General features: G+C 33.2%; 1 protein-coding gene across 2 annotated transcripts; it reads left to right on the top strand.

Moving 5' to 3' along the window:
- Window positions 1-17,014: 17,014 nt before the first annotated feature.
- On the top strand, window positions 17,015-20,328 carry LOC143602863 (carotenoid cleavage dioxygenase 8 homolog B, chloroplastic-like). Of its 2 annotated transcripts, XM_077079840.1 has the most exons (6): window positions 17,020-17,368; window positions 18,056-18,799; window positions 19,366-19,559; window positions 19,631-19,820; window positions 19,914-20,016; window positions 20,119-20,328. In XM_077079840.1, the coding sequence occupies exons 1-6, from the start codon at window positions 17,078-17,080 to the stop codon at window positions 20,262-20,264; spliced, it is 1,668 nt and encodes a 555-aa protein (XP_076935955.1). In that variant the 5' UTR covers window positions 17,020-17,077; the 3' UTR covers window positions 20,265-20,328. The 2 variants fall into 2 exon arrangements, with proteins under 2 accessions (XP_076935954.1, XP_076935955.1); XM_077079839.1 differs by having other exon boundaries at window positions 17,015-17,368; window positions 19,631-20,016.
- The last annotated feature ends 2,049 nt before the right edge of the window (window positions 20,329-22,377 follow it).

The raw sequence follows: 22,377 nt of genomic DNA, 5'->3' as shown, positions 1-22,377 counted from the left end.
TTGTCGAGGAGTTCTTGCAGTTGTGACATCAATTCTTTCATCTCGGACGGTGCTAGACGGTAAGGCGCTTTTGCGACAGGTTGGGCTCCTGGTATTAAATCTATCTGAAATTCTATCTCTCGCTCTGGTGGCAACCCCGGAAGATCCTCAGGGAATACTTCTGGGTAGTCGCGCACAATAGGAACATCTTTCATTTCTTTCGTCTCGACCGTAGCGTTGACGACATACGCCAGGTAGGCACAACACCCTCGCCTTAGCAAACCCTCGGCTTTCATCATCGAAATGACATTAAGCCCAGAACTTTCCTTATCACCATAGACCGTTACCGCGCTACCATCCAATGACTTTAACCTTATAATCCTACTCTTACATACTATCTGAGCCTCAAACTCAGACAACCAATCCATACCCAAAACCACATCGAACCCTCCCAAGGTCATAACGTACAAGGTAATCGGGAACTCATGTCCTTCCAATTCTATCTTACAGTTCTTAACCATTTTTGTTATTTTAACCGAAGTGTCACTAGCGGTTTCTACTACAAAAGTTTCAGACACTCGGCAGCCTTTCATTTTAGCGAGTTTACTAAATGTCGTACCTACAAAACTTCTATTCGCACCAGAATCAAATAATACTAAAGCAGAAATGCCGTTTACTAGGAACGTACCGGTCACAACATCAGGAATCTGCTTGGCTTGCTCTTGGGTCAGCATGTAGGCTTTAGTTCTTGGCCCAGCTTGATCGGCATCCTTCCTTCTACTACCTCCAGCTTCACTCTCTGTAACTCCCTAGCAAAATGACCCATCTTACCACACTTGTAGCATGCAGGCTTAGAACTGCACTCATGAGCATAATGACCTGCCTTCCCACACTTGTAGCAAACATTCGACCCAAGTCTACATCCTCCGGCATGTATCTTTCCACACTTGTGACATGTATCCGAACCCTTTCCCCACCTACACTCACCACTGTGCGCCTTGCCACAAGTCTTGCACGACCTGTTCTCCCAAACTCTCGGCTGTTTGTTCTTAGGGTTCCACATCTGGGTACCGGGTCGTTTAGCAGGAGCGACCCATTTCTTCTCTTTCTTCTCATCTCCCACCACCACATCATCCGCAACCAAGTCTGCATAAACCATTTCTGCGAGTTCGACAGCAGAATCGAAAGTAGTAGGTTTACTTGTTCTGACTAACATGCGAACTCTCTGTGGTAATCCCCTCACATAACACTTGATCCTTTTAGCCTCAGTGTTGATCATATCGGGCACCAACCTAGACATTCGATTGAACTCGGTGGTGTACTCACGATGCGTCATTGTCCCAGCTTTCAAATTTAGGAACTTCATCTCCGCCCTTTCAACCTCGGCGTCAGCACAAAACTTCTTCATTACTAACTCCTTCAGGTCGTCCCACTTCATTTCTTTGATCTCTTCACGGGTCTTCCTCTGCTCCACACTCTCCCACCAATACATAGCCTCATCTTCAAACGATTGGGTGGCATAACCGACAGCTTGATCGGGACGGCACTCGCTAATGCGGATAACCTTATCCATGGCGGTTATCCACTGAAGGGTAGCGATCGCGTCTCCTAAACCAGTCAGCTTAGGCGGGTCACAACCTTTGAAGGACTTATAGTTGCAACCGCATCGGCCCCTCTTCCTATCATCGTCTTTTACAGACCTTACCTCACTTGAGTCACCCCTTTCCCTCTCGTCATCCTTTCTACCATTACCACCTGCCCCTTCAACAGTTCTTTCACGGCTTCCAGCAGACCTTCCCGGGGTAATATTCTTCACAGCAGTGGCCACAGCTTGAACAATAGCTGCTTGAATGGCGGGATCCAGTTGAACTCCTTCATTGTTTTCCGGGTTTCTTCCAGCTGCGCTTCCTTCAGCTTCGGTGTTGGAAGCTGTCTCAACCGAAGGTTGCTGGACACGACGAGGCCTGCCACGTCGCCCAGTGCGACCTCCAGCTCCAACAATGTCTCCAGCTCCAGCCATTGTATTCTAAGGGGAAAACACAAACATCATCACTCAAGGAACTATTTAGTACAAGGATAGTAAAGCTAACAGGTAATAACAGTGGCCAGTTGTGATTAGCTGATCACGTTACTTTCCGTGTCCTATACACTTCCCTTTATGAGTCTATTTGTGCTGGTCCTACTTAAGCAGTTTGTCAAAGTAAACAATCAATTATTCCTATCCCTGCCGTTCACATATCTTTCCTTTCCCATTAACATATATCATTTAATCATACCATTTACCTTTACTGATCTTGCTTGAGCGACACATGGCATTCTTGAACTGGCATCTTCTTTCCTTTCTTACTTAAATCCCATACTCTGTTCGAGTCTAAGCATGTAGGATGCTTAAATCTCTCGAACTTATGCTCTGATACCAACTTGTAAGGCCCCGTTACCGGTAACCCTACTTTCGTGTTGGATTTACTCATAAACACAGTTCTAAATATCAGAGTTAATTAAAACATTTACGCGGAAAATAAAACTTTCATAAAACTTTACATAATTCATAACTTGTCTCAAAACATTTATTGTCTTTCACATTAAAGCATTAAAATTAACGCATCATAGGTCTTCAGATGCCAGATTCTTGTTTAGTGCCATGTGTCTCCTCAAGCGAGCTGCCTCATCCTACTCACCTGCGTGCATACTAAAAGTCAGCTACGCTGAGTGAGTTCTAGATAATCACGTAATCATACCATTCACATAACATTATATTCTTTCATTCATACTTTTATATTTTCATACTTTCATACTTTCTTACATTCATGCTTTCTTACTTTCATACTTTCTTACTTTCTTTTGTATTAACTTACTTTCATATCTTATGTTATAAAGAGCAATACGCCCTACATTCCTCGAGTATTATTAGGGCTCGGTACCCTCTTTCCTCGAGTATTATTAGGGCTCGGTACCCTCTTTCCTCGAGTATTATTAGGGCTCGGTACCCTCTTTCCTCGAGTATTATTAGGGCTCGGTACCCTCTTTCCTCGAGTATTATTAGGGCTCGGTACCCTCTTTCCTCGAATATTAGTAGGGTTCGGTTCCCTAGTTCTCGAATATTAGTAGGGTTCGATTCCCTCTTCGTTACCATACAACCATACATCATACCTCGAGTATTATTAGGGCTCGGTACCCTTTTCGTAACCATACAACCATACATTATCATTTATTTCTTCTATTATCTCTATCATGTTCATACACATAAACATACATAACATACTTACCTTATACATAGCGTTACAACCTGACAGTACGTGCAATATCCGAAGATCGTTCACGTACCATCAAGCAATCATTCATACATTTCACATTATCCACATAAGGCATACACTTATCTCTTAGGATAAGTGTATTAACAAACATGTTGAGTATGCACACAGCCCCGAAAACATAACACATAAATGGGGCTAGAAACTCACCTGAACACGGTTACGTTCTCCGTTGATCGTAATCCCTTTCTTCAGTTGTGCATGGCTGACTGTATAACAAGTATACATATCAATTTAACTATCTCTACTTATAACATCTTTCCAGTGTTAATTACTTCCCACAACGAACGGGGGTCCGGGGGCAGCGCCCCTGGCAGCGGGGTCTAGGGGCGGCAGCCCCTAGCGGGGTCCAAGGGGCAGAGCCCCTGGCTGGGGTTAAGCTGCCAGGTCAGCTTGGAAAGATTTTATTTTCGATAAATGCCTTAACACATTTTCCATTAGGTTTTTAATTTATTTTCTAAACGAACTTCACTTCAGGCGAAGTTAAACCTCGGGCGAACTTGGCTTCAGGCGAAGTTAAACCTTAGGCGAACTTGGCTTCAGGCGAAGTTATCCTTAGGCGAACTTGGCTTCAAGCGAAGTTATCCTTAGGCGAACTTGGCTTCAGGCGAAGTTATCCTTAGGCGAACTTGGCCGTAGGCGAAGTTATCCTTAGGCGAAGTTACGCTTGAAGGCGAAGTTACGCTTGAAGGCGAAGTTCATCAGGCGAACTTAACCTTGCAGGCGAAGTTATCGCGCTGCAGATCTGTTTGCCCATAAATCCTTCGTTTCTTAGCCAAATAACTCGATTTTGGTACCCACGGAATCGTATGATCGGCGCCTACAAATCCCAACCATCAAATCAGCCTAAAATCGACGTTTTAGGGGTCCGATTTGGGCAGTTTGGGTTTCGGGTCCGGTTAACCCATCCAATCCTAACCATTTTCAGTAATATTAGCTTTGTTGGATTTGTTCTTACCTTACCAACTCAGATCTATCAACAAAATCTCGGGTCTCGGCTTCGAATCTTGATCGGTTAGAATGTGTGTGTTTTGAGTGTGTGAAGAAATAGATGTAAATGAAGATATTTTTGGGATTTTGGGGGTATTATATCCCTGAAATCCCATTCTTATTTAACCCATCTCAATTAATCCACGTCCAAGACCCGCTCCCTACCCGATACTAATTAATTACGCGAAAACACTAAACATAACTTCCTTTATTCATCATTAAAATTTTTAGGATGTTACAGATGGCTTGACGGTACGTGAACGATCTTCGGATATTGCACGTACTGTCAGGTTGTAACGCTAAGTATAAGGTAAGTATGATATGTATGCTTATGTGTATGAATGTGATAAAGTTAATAAAAGAAGGAAAGGATGGTTGTATGGTTACGAAGAGGGTACCAGGCCCTAATAATACTCGAGGTATGATGTATGGTTGTATGGTAACGAAGAGGGAATGGAACCCTACTAATATTCGAGAACTAGGGAACCGAACCCTACTAATATTCGAGGAAAGAGGGTACCGAGCCCTAATAATACTCGAGGAAGGAGGGTACCGAGCCCTAATAATACTCGAGGAAGGAGGGTACCGAGCCCTAATAATACTCGAGGAATGTAGGGCGTAATGCTCTTTATAACGTAAGATATGAAAGTAAGTTAATACAAAAGAAAGTATGAAAGTATGAATGAAAGAATATAAGTTTATGTGTATTGTATAGTGTATGATTAACTAGAACTCACTCAGCGTAGCTGACTTTTAGTATGCACGCAGGTGAGTAGGATGAGGCAGCTCGCTTGAGGAGACACGTGGCACTGAATAAGAGGCTGGCATCGGAAGACTCAAGACGTTTAAGTTTAATGTTTCGTTTATTTTGAAAGACAAAATGATGTTTTAAGACAAGACGTGTTTTGTTATGAAATGTTTTATGAAAGCTTTTATATTCCGCGAATGTTTTAATTAACTCTGATATTTAGAACTGCGTTTATGAGTAAATCCAACACGAAAGTAGGGCTACCGGTAACGGGGCCTTACAACAGTCTATCTTTTTAAGTTCTTGTCAAGGAGATTACAGGAAAATGTAGTTGAAGAATAAGTTGAAGACTTTATCATTTGAAGAGCTTTGTTGGAATCATTTAACTTAATTATTATATTATTTCATTATTTATTTTAGTTTATATTACAGTATGTGTACTACTTATTTTTCATGTTAATAACGAAAGTATCGTTATTATTTGTATTAATTTTAATATAAAAAGTATCACATATTCCTACATTTTATTGCCTATTCTCATTGAATCTGCTCCGTTTAGGGATGGCAAAAATCCCCGAATCCGACGGGGAAACCCGAAAACCGGCTTATTTCGGGTCGGGTCGGGTTTTGTTTTTTCGGTTTCGGGTCGGGTTTCGGAGATTGTTTCGGGGATTGTTTCGGGTTCGGGTTCGGGTTCGGGTTCGGGTACCCCCGCCCCGACCCGCCCCGATATAATATATAAATATAAATATAAATAATATATATATATATATATATATATATATATATATATATTAAAAACCTACATCCAGACATCTTAATTCTTACATGTTAATTTTGACTAAAATAGCTTGAGGTCAACCAAATCCAACACCAATGGTGAAGCGATAACTCCACCGCCGCAATCCAAGCACCGCCACACCACCTTGCGTCACTGCCTCCACACCACCTTGTGTCGCCGCCTCCACCCGCCATCGCACCAGCTAGCACCGATACCGCACATCCACCACTGGTTGTTGCCGCTGCTACATAATCAATATGTAAGTTTTGTGATGGATTCTTGAACAGTTGACCATAGACTTCATAAGCATATTACTAAGGTTTTGGTCAAAATCACCCAGAATAGTCAATTTCGGGTCGGGTCGGATCGGTTTCGGGTTTTCGGGTTCGGGGACGGGGCGGGTCGGGGGGGTACAAAAAACCAAACGGGGAATCCCCGAATTAAACCCGACGGGTAATGGGGCGGGTACGGGGATGGTTTTTGGTTTCGGGTTCGGGTTCGGGTTAAGCAAAACCCGCCCCAAACCCGCCCCGTTGCCATTCCTAGCTCCGTTAGGCTTTTATACAAGAAAAATATTTTGTATGTTGTATGTGTTTATAGTAATGTAGTATTATGTGTGATTTGTATGATTTTACTTGAACATGTTTAACTTTGAATCCATTAACGAGTATTATTGGACATTTTTAATTAGCCATCTGAGTGTGCGTATGTCCAATGATTTGAGTGTCTTAGTTTGGCATAGTACTTGAAATAAGAATCAAGATTTATTTTGATACCCTCAAGTGTAGGCTTACTAAAAATCAAGATTTATGTTGATAGTATCAAGTGTAGTCTAACATATTACATTGTTTTTTATGGGTGTTTTGGTGATTGCAAAAGCTAGATGATTTTATAATCTGGAATTTTGTGTGATGTTGCTTTGTGTTTTTATGCAAAATTCTAAACTAGAAAGTCCTGATTAGTGATTAGCAATTAACAAGTTACATCCTCTTCAATCAGTTCATTCGTTATTTTCGTACAGTTCATGATTGTTGTCTGTGATTTGGATTTATCTTTTTTTCTTTTTCTTTTCTTTTTTTTTTTGTATTTTGGTCACGGCCCTTAGAAGATATATCGTTTTAGGCCACCAAAAATGTTGAGTCGCCCCCGATGCTTACCAACCATGGGCAGAAGTTGATGCAATCATCTAACTATACTATTAAAGAATAGGCTTTAAGTCCATTTTCCCTCTTCCTATTGGTTGTTGATCAAACATTCCATGTATATTAATGAGTTGTCTAATTTCCATCTTAATAAAATAAATCAAAAATATATTTAAATAAGATACAATCAATTCTCATTAATTATTCTCTTTCATATTTAATTTAATTTTTAATCTTGAATCTTTTATAATTATCTTTCAAGTTAATAATTATAATTCTAAATTATGACTCCGGCTAATTATATTTTAATTTTGGGAATTTTCTAGGCAATTAATGATATTTATAAAATTATCACTACTAACTTATATCATATTAAAAATAGTTCAGTTATTTAATCACAGGTCAAATACTCATTCATTTTGACAAAGTAATTACTATTTAACATTTCTCTTAAAATATTGTATTACTAGAAAAAGAACAGTCATTACACATTAGATAATAGATAATTTTGATAATTAATTGATGGTCATCAATAAGATTCAATATACATATATTACGGATTTAAGTTTAGTATTATTGCTTCTAATATTATATTTCTGAAAATTTATGAAATTCACCGATTGACTCACACAAATATAAAATTTTACTTATATCAACAATTATACTATGTATAATTATTAAGCAAACCTTTAGGAATAAAATTTTAAGAACCATCCACAAATGTCAATTTCGTCATATATACTGTTCTGAAAATTTAAATTCAAAACCTTTTAAGAACCTAACAAAAGGAAATATTTAATTAAGGAATTTCTATATTCTAATTATTTATTAATTATTATTTGAGTAACTATTTGATTAAGCATCCATAAAACATTACATTTTAGTAATTCAAATTTTGAAAAACAATTAATCCTCATCCTCAACTTTTCGTCCATACTTTAAGGTAATTAAAATTCCCTAATTTTTTGTTTTTAATTAATTCCGTATACATTCCTTATTTATTCAAGTCTCCCAAAATTCAAATACTTTACTATTTACGTATAAATACTTCACTTTCACACAAGAATTCTTACACTATCACACCACCACCAAGCAAAAACGATTATCTTTGTTTCTAAGGTTTGTATTTTTTTTTTGTATATATCGTTCATTTTGTTCTTTAGTTTTTTGGGTTAAAAGTGTTATTGTTCTCATATGGTTTTCTGGGAAAGAGGAAAAACGAAAAATATTTCTAAGTCATGTAAGTTGAATTGTATAAAGGCAACAGACAATAAGGTTAGTTATGATAATTTAAATGGAAGATTTCAACTCTATTTAGGTTATAATAATATGGAATTTTAGTGTTTTACTATCAGATGATATTATTACAATTAGTTTTAGATTTATGTAAAATATATTATTAAAATTATTATGAATATTTAACATGATATCATTTTGTTATGTAGCCAATCTTTCAAAAGTACCCATGACTCGAGAAGGAGCATCAATGATTTTGTCTTTGGATTTGGTAAGCACTCTAAATTAGATCATATTCCACATTTATATGTTTCTAATAAATATATGCTTTAATATTTTGGTTATTTATTCAACTGATGTTCAAGCTATTTCGGATGCTCTTCTTATTGTGCCAATGACACCGGCTGGAAACTCCAAACTTAACATTTAAGTCGCTATAACTTCTTTAAATGTAAGTTTTTGTACCTTTGACTTATTTTGAATCAATTGGTTAAAAGACTTATATTTCATACTATATTTGATACTCTTATCATATTATTCCGGTAAGGTTTTATATCAATTACAATTATTTTGTTTTCCGTTTTTGTTTGTGTTTATATTAATAATTATATGATTTTTGTTATAATCTCTTTAAGTTATATATCAAAATCGAATATTCAATGGAGATTTTCACTATTTCGTTTTTCTGTTAACGTGATTCAAATTTTCTGGTTGTAAATTATAACAATAATTTTATATTTTTTCACATGATTCAAATCTTCTATAATTTGTAATTTATTTATTATGTGATATTATTATTAATAATTAATTTTATCATTTCAGGTTATTATTCCCAACTTGATATAGCTAATTTCATGGATTGAAGATTGTTTGATAAGATGTCTTTTATTTTATTTAATATTGATGTATATTTCTGTTAGTATTCATGTATTTATTTATTTATTTATTTTTCACAATTTATGTAATTTAATTGATTATTATATAATCCGGAAATGAAATTTAGTTAATTATTCTTTATATGCTTTGTTATTGCTAATTGTTATTATCAAAACAAAATGAATATAATGTTTATTAATTATCAGCATTAAATATTAATAGCAACTTAGAAATTGATTCACTATTTTCGAAAATATTTTCATTTCAAATTCAAATTTTATCTTAATAACTAATGTTACTTTGATGACTAGATAATAACTTTTCAGTTTTAGAGTTTACTTTTTTCTAAATTTAAATTATATTCAAAGGCTCTTTACGAATATAATTAAATCGTTTAATAGTTTTCTAACTTTTCTTAATTTATATTATGATAGTCATTTATCAAAATTAATTACTTACTAAAATAAAATTGGTGAGATTAACTTTTGTAGTTTCATCAAATATCTCAAAATTTAAAATCATTTGAATGACCGGATTAAAATTACATTCAATTACCAAAATTAAATATCATTCAATTTACCATAATTATGTAAAATCACCGGTTTATGAATTAATTGTAATTAAAACCTTTAATTATTACATATATAAACAGGAAAATGTGTTGACTTTTTTTATTATCAAGAGATTAAGAGATCGAGTTTCATAACATTTGGTACCAAGCTTAATAACGTCTTTTCATATTGATTTGTTTATTATGTTTACTTAAATTTATATCATCGACTGTTGTAGGAATTATCAAAAGCAAATTTAAATTCGAATTCAAAACAGTTTTTAAAATATACATGATTTTCAAATTCGAATTCAAACAGTTTTAAATTTAAATGATTTACTATTAATGTTTTCTATAACACCCAGGTAATTTGAACTATGGAATAATAAAAGTCATATTTAATCATACATCATGAATTATGTTTAATGTCTAATATTATTTCTTTAATGTTTAATACGATCTGATATTAGTATTCATGTAATATGAGATATAATTTATCAGGTTGCAACCAACTATTTTGAAGAACATGAGGTTTTCAAATGCAATAATGTCATATGTAATTCACATGTTATATTGGCATTGTCAAAGTAAGCAATTTTAAAGTATATAAAAACTTTGAATGATTATATTGTAGTATTGTTTATAAATGTTTGTCAAAACAGACTCGGGTCACATATCGAAACATGTTCCGGAAAATGTGAGTTCCGAGTAAAATGATTTTAGTTCAAACGCGCATTTAAGTTAACAAATATTTCTTTATTATAATTTTTTAATTACCGCGTTTTAATTAAGGTAACCAATAAATTATTATTAATTAATCAATGTATTTACGTTTTTATAAACATTCTTATAATACGTGTTTTAATTAGGTTAACCAAAAATTAATTATTAATTAATGTATTATTGTTTCTATTGAAATTTCTATAATTTTCATGTTTTTATTAAGGTAAACAAAAATTAATTATTAGTTAATGTATTTTATTTTTTTATACAATCCTATAAATCTATATTTTAAACTTAATTAAGGTTACAAAACATGTTTAAAGTTATTGAACAAGAAGTATATTCTATAAGTTTATAAGGTTAAGAAATGATATATAGCTATAAGTGAAGCAAATAACATTTTGTCTTTTAAAATTTTGATGATTGTTTGTACATTAAAGAATGGGCAAAGACACATGGTATCAATGATCCCAAAGCCAGACATTTTAATTCTTATTCACTAAGAGGTTATTTTAAATGTTTGTTTTTTTAGTTTTAGATAAACACTTTTGACGTTTGTATCTTAATTTTTTCTTAATATTCATAACACATTTAAACCTGATTAAATACAGAATTTGACCAATTAGCAACAAACTTTTAAATCTTTCTATACTATTCAACCTCAACAAACCTTTTCATTTTCTTATATTTGACCATTTTTTTAATTATGCCTAAATGTCAAAATTAATGTTTAAAAAAAAACACACCATTTTATTATTTCAAAAATAAAAAACTTTTCAAATGTTTTGGAAGTTGACTAATTAACCAATTTGATTTTAAATTTTTTATAATTATGTCGAAATTATCTATTACAATACAACTATACTAAATATTTTTTTTTGGAAATTTTCTAATTTTTTTATTCATAAAAATGAACCATAGCTTTGGATATAATAGATCTAACTACAAAGTCATTGAATGTCTCTTATACAAAATTTAAAATAAAAATTCTTTTACAATAATTTATATATTTATTGATTACAGTTTTATATAATTATATGTTTTTGTTTATATACAAAGCATGTGTGTATGTTTTAACTTCATTCAAAAGTTTATTAACAAATACTATAATTATGATTTGTCAAATTCTAACAATATAATTTAATTGTAGTAGTATCCCAAAATCAACAAACATTATTTGATCATTTCTCAATGACATCTAAAAGATTTTGATGATTTCCAATAACAGAAAAATTTTTATTTTTTTTATTTGACCAATTTATAATTATGTTTAAATGTCAAGATGCATGCCTAAAATAAACCACACATATTATCGTTAACCATTTTATAATCATAGCTCATTGTCTCTTGAAACTAACAAAATTCAAATACGAGCCAGTCATGAGCAATATTTAACAAAAAACTAGCTCAAAATAAAGTGTATGGAATATGTATAATTTACCGAAACAAATATAACCTTTTAAAGTTAAAAATTATACATTTTAATTAAAAAATGATTTTTTTTCTTGATGGTAAGTTACTAACTATATATTTTTTCAAGTTTGACATTTGTTAGAAGTAATTCGAATTTGCAGCAGTCAAGTCCAAAAGATTCGCAATAAAAACTTTATCATTCATTTCAAAGTTTATATTGTTTGGATAAATGAGACGAATGTGTGGGTTATTAGTTTACTTGTAATCGTCTTTGTATTTACACATATAATCTTAGATATTCACTATAATTGATTATTTGTGCTAAATAATTATCATCTTTAATTTTAATGATGCATTCCAATCATTTATACATTTATTTATTATTATTTTTAAGAATCGAATTTGAGAACTCTTTTGCAGTATTTTGAACTACTTACTAGCATTTTGAACGGTAACATTTTATTTTAAACGCGTTAATACACTTTGTATTTAAATATAGTTTTTTAATTAACTAAAATATAGTAAATAAAAATTAATATGTTATTAACTAAAATTTAAGCACTTGTAACAGAAAATTATAAACGATTTTTAATATATTTATTCTTTACTACATTATACCTTTTTTATAAACAAATTTTAAATAACACTGAATGTATGCTTACAATTTTCTTTTTTAAAATGATACGAAACATAATTTTCAGTTAATCAATACTATTTTATTTTTTTAAAACCAATTAAAATATATGGTTTAATAAAGATGTGTATACAAATCAATTTTTGTTAATTAGAGGCGCAAAGATATTTCTCCATTATTTTTTTACTTATATTTGGTTAACTCAATTTATATTGTTTCCATACTTTGCAAGAAAATTCACAAATTTAATTGTGGTCCATATAAAAAATCACTTTTTTTGATTTTTAAGTAAGATCATACCAATTATTTTTTTATATTTTAATCTGAACTAAAATTTTCATAAGAACATTATGCTAAATAAAATCAAAAAGACCAAAATTATTTTGACTCACAGATTGGTTTTAAAAGTCGGTGTGCCAATAATGTTACTAAGGAATATGGATCAGAAGAATGGTTTGTGTGATGGAACTAGATTGCGAGTAATTAATTTGAGCGTTTTGTTGTAGTAAATGTTATTTCAGGTACTAATATTGCTTATCGCACTTATATAATTCGTTATGTTCTAACACCTTCAGATAAGAAATTTTCGTTTAAATTGAAGAAAATGTAGTTTTTTCCAGTTGTATTCTGTTTTGGAATGACCATTAACAAAAGTCAAGGTCAATCTCTAGCGAGAGTTGACATATATCTCACAGACCCGGTGTTTACACATCGACAACTCTATGTAGCTTTATCAAGAGCGAAGAGTGGTGTTAAAATTTATATATTAAACAAGGAAGACAAAGTTACAAATAAAGTAAATATGGTTTCCGAGGAAGTTTTTTTAGTAGCTTATGAATTTTACATTTTTAACTTTTGATTATGTTTTCAAATATTGTAATTTGAATGTTGTTTGGGTTTATCTTTGTATTTCACAATCATTGGTTTCCGTACCAATATTATTTACAACTTAAAGTATTTTGTCGTCTCGAATAACATATGACAACTTATGTTGTCATTTCAAATGACATGTGTTTGTTTAAAAATTAAAATATTATAACCCGTGTCATACACGGGTTATAACCTAGTTTTATATATAATTGATCCACGAAAACGTATATCTGAGTACTTGACCGGGTTGGTTTGTAACGCCGGAGACGAACACTATTTCTAACCTGCATACAAATAAAACTTAAATTTGTACACGCATGTACGCTATGCGTAGGCACATACACATTTGACATGAAAGGAAACAAATTACATTATCACACATTATTATTTATTATTGTACAACATTTTAATTGTGGGATTGTTTTTGGCCACACACCCTCAACATGGGAGTGCCGTCTAAAATAGTATAATCTTTAACTTGAAACACATTTGAACTTTCCAAATTGGGAATGAACGATGGACGTTACAACTTACAAATTCATGGAGTTCGTCATGATTTGAAATCGTTCTTTAATTTGTAGCCCACTTTCAATGGTCTGCTGCTGACCACCTCTTGCTCAAAAGTGTTTCTTAAATATTAAAAGAAAAAGAACACCGGATTACATGTAATTCTACAAATCAAATAGTCCTCTCAATGGTAATATATGCTTTTATTTATTTATTTATTTATATATTTTAATTTATAAGAATTTAAAAATACCACTAGCAGTATTTTTCAAGTTTAAATTTGTGCTATGAAGAAAGAACTTTTTTAGGTAATGCCTTGTAAGGAAAATAGTATAAAAAACTTTTTAAGACCAATTTAATATTCACATAAACAATATCACCATTAGAAAACTGGACTTTTACCCAACGGTATTTTTCACAATTTTGTCGATGAAAGTTATCATTGATGGGATATGTTGGTGAAACTTTGTGCGAATGATGCTCGTGAGTAATTCTCTTTCATCTGGATTATCGATTGCCAACTTTTCCAGCAAGTGAATTGCCATTCCTTTTCTAGCCAAAGTTTGTATCTCGGCGGACATGCCATAGGTAATCCGTCGGTAATTATTTTTTCAAAAAGAAAAAAGATTAATTGCATTTTTTTCCCTGCAACATATAAACTATTATTCTTTCATGTAAAATGTAAATAAACAAACAAACTGTAATAAAAAATATATAATATTATTAACCACAATGTTTGTATTTTACAAGTATATATAAACGATCAAAAGGATTTAAACGACCAAGTCGTCACCAGGAGGGTCGGTTGAAGAATTAGTACCCGCTAGCCTTTGTTAGCTCTTCCTTTAACTTGTTTTGTTTGGGCGTAAAAAGGACGTGTGAGGTCCTTGAGTTAGGCAACCCGATGCTCGAGTGGATTATAAGGAGGGCTTATGATCTCGCAGCGTTTAACGCACTAAGCTCACCCATGAGGGTATAATAGGGATCACAATGGTCCTGGTCCCTAAAATATATACGGCCCTTCTTCCCGTCTCCGGAACTCTCCAACCACATGTTGAGTTAGTCAATTTGTGTCGTGGCCGAAAACGATGACGCCTCGAGCTTCCATTTTTTTCAGATTATTCATGTTAATAAAAATGTAAACACTACTTTATATTTTATAATGACTTTATTAAGAAAAAAACACAAAATTATAACAAAATTGTATTTTATTTGGAAAATTTACACAAAAATATTTCGTTCTTTCATTAAACCACTTCTACTTATCTGTCACAGGGTCCTTATTGGTGTGGATCCTCACAATCACCTCAACCATTGTGGGTTCCTTTCCAAACTACGGTGCTACAACAATATGTTATCAATACTAATACTAATTTATTAAAATACAACTTGAGTTAAATATAATAATGAAGTACAAAAGATTTACATAACATTCTCACCCGATGTTGAGAATACGACCCCCATGTGTAGGGAAGACGTATCCCTGTGCTTACTATTCCGGTTTAATTTAGTTTGATTGGACTTTCCTCGCCTTTACTTTCCATCGTTTTCCATCGTTTTTGTTTGATAATAATAAATTTAACATTTCATTTCATTTGATATTTATTTTTTAATATTATGGGCATTTTAGACATTTCACATACACTTAATTGAAAAGGTTAGCTTTCATTCACTCGAAAGAGCATGATTTTATATATTTGAATCAAGATAATCTTGAATGTTATTGGATTGATGGATTCAGTTATAACCTTACAGGAACTACCTCACAGAATCTTGGTACTCACGAAACCAAAAGGTGCTCAAAGTAACCTATTTGGATCTTTCAATGAAGTTGAAACCCTAGTCCCTACTACAGTCGGCCCTTTGTGTCATATAGTATATTCAAGAATATGCTCAATCAAATAATGTGTTAATTGGCCGTGCATCTCTTGATGCCAATTGCTCTAGCAATTCTCCTGTGTTATTTTATATTGTGTCATATACCTAGGTGTCTTGATTTATTCATTTATTTTGTTTTTTCTAGTTTTTTTCTTCATGTCCTTTTGGTAAGTTGTGCCCATTTAGTAAACTATGTCATTCAATACAAAATAAGAAAATTACAAAATTTGTATATTTTGAGATTTCCTTTTGTCATCTTGCAAATGTATAAATTTGTTAATTTTAGAAATGCGGTTGTAGTTTCAAAAAAGTTAATTATTAGTTTTTTTTTCTGTCTAACTGGCACTTGTTTATTTATGATTTTATATGCTTATACTTTTGTTTTTTTGTTTTTTGAACCATTACTAATTTAGACCACTGACACTCTACTAACCTAATCAATAATTTCTATTTGATCCTCTAAAGAAAACCCACCAGGTATGAAAATCCTGGGCCAACCTGAAAGTTGGAACCCCTAGTTATTGTCGCATATGGGACTGAACCTAAGATATTCCTCATTTTTAGTTAAAGTTTTTAGATGTCTCACCTCAATCACTTAAATTGGAAATCTTTTATTTATATGCTTACATGTATCTCGTTTTTATATCATTTGTTTGTTCTACATATGATATCCCAAACTATATGCAATTAAGTAGAAAACTAAAACTATTAATTTTAAAATTTCAGAAATTTTTCACATAGTGTAAACCCAAAATATGTTAAAAATTATTAACATATATAAATAGCAAACATGTTACTTTTAAATGTTGGAATCTAAATTTGTTATTTTTAACAATTAAATTTCTGAAAAAACAGCTTTTTACCCAAGAACTATATACACAAAGTATACTTATTCTCGAACGAGTGAAAAGTTTGTAACACGATGATTTAAAACAACGCCAGTGATAAAGTAAAAATTTTAAACTTTTCTTACTATAATTTTTCTCGTGTTTATCGAAGTGTTTCTATTTCCATAATTAATTTATTCTTGTAAGAGCCGGGAAAGAGTGGCAAAAACAAACAGGGCCGGCAAGAAATTACCCCCCCCCCCCTCCTTCTCCTGGGAGAGGGGGGGTTGTCCAAGGTGTTTTTTCCACTGAGTTCGTGGAATACTCACCAATTTACCCGACGATTTTGATACCTTTTGTACCTTTTTGCTAACTTTTTCTTAGAAATTGGATCAGGGGTCCGAGAAATGGTGGGACGACTCCATGTCCTCTAACTATCTCTTTTATTATTTATATTATTTTATAGTTTACTTATAAAAATAAATTTAATCGTTCAAAGTGCATCTACATATAGTGTTTACAAACTCTTATATATACCCCTCAAATTCTGTATGTTTATATACCAACATACTTCACAACCTTACTAGTAGCTATCAAACTTCTTCCTTTCCCATGGCTTTCTCCCCTTCATATTCAACCATCAAAAACTATGGTTCGCGATCATGCATGAGCGTTGCAGACCAAGGTAGTCGTGATGCAACCTTTGGGCAAGCTATGTTATGGAAAAATAGTAAGAGTAGAGAGTTAGGAATAGCGAGTGTAGCAACTGATTTGCCACCGGTTGTTCAGCAACCACCAAGGAAAGAGGTGGCAAAAGAGCGGAAGCTGGCCGCTTGGACTAGTGTCCAACAAGATCGGTGGGAAGGCGAGCTTGTTGTAGAAGGAGAGATCCCTAAGTGGTTGGTAAGTTTGTGTTTGCATTTGTGTGATTGTGTCTTATGTGTCAAAGCTTGAATCATGATGCATTGATTTATTATTCAATATGCTAGTGCAAATCTTTTGATAGCAATTGTAGTGCACCACTTAAATAACACCCATAATATTATTCTAGTATAGTAAGTACTACATAGCATTTGATCTATAGATCTTTCTAAATGATATATATATATATATATATATATATATATATATATTGTAGAATTTTATTAATATAAATCAGTAAAATTAATAAATATGCATGCCCATAAATGTTTTGATTTGTTTAAATCCGGAGAAAATGTTAAATTTCTTCTCATAATCTTAAACAATGATAGAGTAAATTTGATATTCGACACTAGTAACTTCACTTCCCGTAACCATGGATAATAACTTTGTACACCCTTAACTTTCGTTTATGTCATTTCAAAATTATTTACGGTATCTGTTTGAGATAAAAATCAGTCATCTATTCAAATTATCACTATAAATTATTATCGGTATATACATCATAAGTTTTATTATACAAATCAATTATTATATTACAAACATGTTTGTTGCCACCCATTAATGCCTTTCTGTGTCTGCTGCTTTCACTATACTAAACTTATGATATATGTTATTTTGAACATCATAGAATGATAATATGTCAACTTTTGATTGACAACCATGCAGAATGGGACTTACTTGAGGAATGGACCAGGACTATGGCACATAGGAGACTACAACTTCCGCCACCTATTCGACGGCTACGCCACCATTGTCCGCCTCCACTTTGAGAACAGCCGTCTCGTTATGGGTCACCGACAAATTGAATCCGACGCATACAAGGCCGCAAGAAAAAACAATAAACTTTGTTACCGTGAATTTTCCGAGGTCCCAAAACATGACAACTTCCTAGCATATATAGGAGACTTGGCCAATTTATTCTCGGGCGCGTCCCTAACTGATAATGCCAATACTGGTGTTGTTCAGTTAGGGGACGACCGAGTGGTTTGTCTTACTGAGACAATCAAAGGGTCGATTATTATCAACCCAAATAATTTAGATACGTTAGGAAAGTTCGAGTATAACGATTCGTTGGGTACCTTAGTCCACTCGGCGCATCCTATAGTGACTGAATCAGAATTTTTAACATTGTTGCCGGATTTGTTGAACCCGGGTTATTTAGTGGTGAGGATGGAGCCCGGTTCAAATGAAAGGAAGGTGATTGGTCGGGTTGATTGTCGTGGTGGGCCGTCACCAGGGTGGGTCCATTCGTTCCCCGTGACGGAACATTATGTGATTGTGCCCGAGATGCCTTTAAGGTATTGTGCACAAAACTTGTTAAGGGCTGAACCCACACCATTGTACAAGTTTGAGTGGCATCCAGAGTCCAAAGGGTTTATGCATGTTATGTGCAAAGCTAGTGGCAAATTGGTAAGCTCCATTAAACAACAACACAATGTTTTGTTGGTCTTTATTTCATTTTTAATTTTTTTTATTATAATTAGTAGGTGGTTTTGGATTCAAACAAATATTTTACGTGTTCACCGTAAGTTTTTTAACTTTTCAGCAGTTCGCTAACCTTACAAGCGAACTAATTAGTTCTAACAATTTTTCAAAGCATGTATACTTTGGTTTAGGATTTAGCCAAGTACTTGGGTTGTAGTCGTACTTTGAACGTTTTTGTACTTCTAAATGGTTCGCTACCTACAAGTGAACTCATGCAAGTTCTAACATCCTTTTTTGGAGTCCGTTAACGAACTGTGCAAGTTCACTTGGATGACAAGCAAACTCTAGGGTTTTTAACCAAACTCTCTGAATTTGCCTCAGAGAGGTAGCGAATTTGCCTCAGAGAGGTAGCGAACTGCCTAAAAGTACATAAAGTTTAAAAAATTGTCTTGCTGAATCCTAAGCTACTACAAACACAACTAAATTAGGTATTTTCATATTTGGTTGTAAAGTTGTATAAAATAACTTTTATTTGTCATGAAACATTAAAGGTAGCAAGTGTGGAAGTTCCTCTATTTGTGACGTTTCACTACATCAATGCATATGAAGATAAAGACGAAGACGGGAGGGTAATCGGAGTTATAGTTGATTGTTGTGAACACAATGCCAACCCAGCAATCCTCGATAAACTACGGCTTCAAAATCTTCGGTCATGGTCCGGCGAGGATGTTTTACCCGATGCTAGGTACATAGTTGTCATTTGTAACTCATTATCCTTAAATAACAATTTCTGAAAACCAGAACTTGTCATTACAGGGTTGGGCGGTTTAAAATACCGTTTGATGGAAGCCCATATGGAGAACTAGTAGATGCTCTAAACCCCGATGAGCATGGAAGGGGGATGGATATGTGTAGCATCAATCCGGCTTATTTAGGTAAGAAATATAGATATGCTTACGCTTGTGGTGCTCGACGTCCTTGTAACTTCCCCAACACCATCACTAAGGTACATTTTGTAGTTACACTTCGCTTGTTATACATTCTTGAAACTCAAATTAGAAAGAATCTAATTGTTATAACGTTTATAAATGTTTTACAGGTCGACTTACAAGATAAAAAAGCAACGAGTTGGTATGATGAAGGCTCAGTTCCATCTGAACCATTTTTCGTTGCACGCCCTGGTGCAACGAAAGAGGATGATGGTAAGTGGTTAAGTACTTCGGCTTATATATCAAAAAAACTTACAACAGTAATGTTTTAAGTTACTCATTTTTTGTTGTTCTTACTAATGTTTATATGCACAGGAGTCGTGATATCGATGGTAAGTGACAAAAATGGCGAAGGTTACGCCTTAATATTAGACGCGTCATCATTTGAAGAAATCGCAAGAGCAAAGTTCCCTTACGGGCTTCCGTATGGACTTCATGGATGTTGGGTTCCTAAGCGTTAAAGAGGCAACATGGTACATAAAGGAAACATGTATCAAAATTGATGTTTATATATGTATACCTCAATAGTCAAGAACATAGGAATACTTTATTCAAAAGTATAGTTAAATTGTCTAATTAGTTGGTGTACATAATGATTTATACATGTTTGTGTAGACTAGTTTCCTTGTACAATATCACATGATGTATACAATAATGAATTTGAATATATAATCTTAATTACTACTCAGATTAATTTAACAATAGACAGACTAATACCCATTGACACAAAAAACATGAAAGAACTTATGATCCACTAGAAGATAAATTCTATCATATAATTTTAATCTTTACAACTCGGTTAACACACAAACACTATGTTGCAAGCGATTTAATACAACCCGGTTTAATATGCGATATAACTCAGTAAAGCAAGTGTGTTACATTTCGTGGAGTCCAATTTGAAACATAAAGTTTTCATATATTGATTTTTATTGAATGATTGAAACATTATATAAGGGTTCATGAATTTTAAAGTTTGGTATATATTGTCAAATATTATAATATTATATGCAATTAAAAACTGTCAAATAAATACTGAAACTAAAAACTCCCGTTACAAATTCGGAGCCTTAATTAATTGATTGAAGTCGATTTCAACAGCGAGGCCAAACCACCTTTGGCTGCTTAACTTCACTCATAACTCAACTTATGTCTTCAACTTGTTGGGCACAATTTTATCATAGTTTCCTAAATCTAGTTGGTTCAAGTAGAAGTCAACTAACTTTTGAATAAGCTCCACATCACATTTAACAAGATAATATAAATCATTTGTACAGTTGGGTCTCTTTTAACTATTTTGAAGCGGTTATTTACATAAAACCAAGTTCCAGTTATGAGGATAATAACAGAACCTTACTTTGTGTTAGAAACAAAACTATATTTACCAAAGTAATATCTGACTTTCTACTTCCAACCAGGTCTCTTTACAGCTAATCAGATCATGTTACATTCTTTAGCGTGTGAAGATGTTAGATAAAACTTTTTTTTCTTCATAAAGTCAGGTTATAATAAATATATAAATAAAAAAGGATTATTTACATATAAGTTTGCAAGACTATATATGAAATTACCCCAAAACAAAAGGACATATTAGCGTTTTGTAACGGTGAAATGTACCATTTGGGTTACTGTGCCTAAAAAGTATTAATTAATATAACTTTTCTCTAAAGATTTTAATTGTAGAGGTGGGAAAAAACCCGGTTCCAGACCTTGACTCGGAACCGGACCATGTCCTACGTACTTGGCCCGTGGGTACAAACCAGGTTTCGGTTTCTCAGAAAAATCATACCCAGACCCGCCCGCTAGAACTGGTTCACCTCTACACAGTCAAAATTTGAACCAGATCGACCCGGCCAAACCCGATAAAACCCGAAAACCCCTGTCAAATACCCAACCATACCCGGTGCTAGTTCCGGGTCCTGAAAATACCCAATTTGCCCAACTCAATTGTGTTTAGTAATTTGTCTAATGTGACAAACTGACAATAAGTCATAGGCTTCCCCTTTTTTATGTTAATGGACTATGGTCCTGTAAAATTGGCTCTAGCCTCGAGCCCAGTCTCTGCCCACTTCGGCCTGTTTGTGTTTGTAATTTATATATGTCAGTTGTAACATGAAGTTTTACTACTTTTTATAAATATTAATTGATGTACTGCTAAAATAAATTAAATTATAATATTTGTTAGTGCTATGACGTATAGTAATAAATATAATCAAACATATAGTACATATTTAAACAACTCCAGAAGAGAGAAGCGAAAGTATTTCAAATTATTATATTGGTCTGAATTTGATGTACTTGAAAGACAACGAATGCAGTGGTGTTCAATCGGAAGCCTACCATTTGATAGTGTGATGGAAGAGATCAAATGGGTCGGTTTTCTTTGGGTTCAGGACATTGTATGTGTGTGTGCCGCGTGGTGTGGTTCTAGTCTCACTATTTGTTGGCCGTTAAAAACAAGTCCACATCAGTTCAACTGACATATATCTAGTGATAATATACGAATGAATGAGAATGGCCGATACACAATCAAACAACTATTATAAATAAATCTCAATTTTCTTAGTTTTATTA

The sequence above is a fragment of the Bidens hawaiensis genome, unplaced genomic scaffold, assembly GCF_021521415.1.
Source record: "Bidens hawaiensis isolate Kalapana, Puna unplaced genomic scaffold, B.hawaiensis_p1.1 tig00059942_1, whole genome shotgun sequence".
NCBI classification, from domain to species: domain Eukaryota; kingdom Viridiplantae; phylum Streptophyta; class Magnoliopsida; order Asterales; family Asteraceae; genus Bidens; species Bidens hawaiensis.
Note: the sequence above shows the minus strand (reverse complement) of the source record. Positions and strands in the feature narration are given on the sequence as shown.

Coding starts and splice junctions, on each gene's coding strand:
- LOC143602863 (XM_077079839.1), top strand. CDS start 17,078: ATGGCTTTCTCCCCTTCATATTCAACCATCAAAAACTATGGTTCGCGA. Junction 19,560..19,630: donor GATGTTTTACCCGATGCTAG/GTACATAGTTGT, acceptor TTGTCATTACAG/GGTTGGGCGGTTTAAAATAC. Junction 20,017..20,118: donor TGCAACGAAAGAGGATGATG/GTAAGTGGTTAA, acceptor TTATATGCACAG/GAGTCGTGATATCGATGGTA.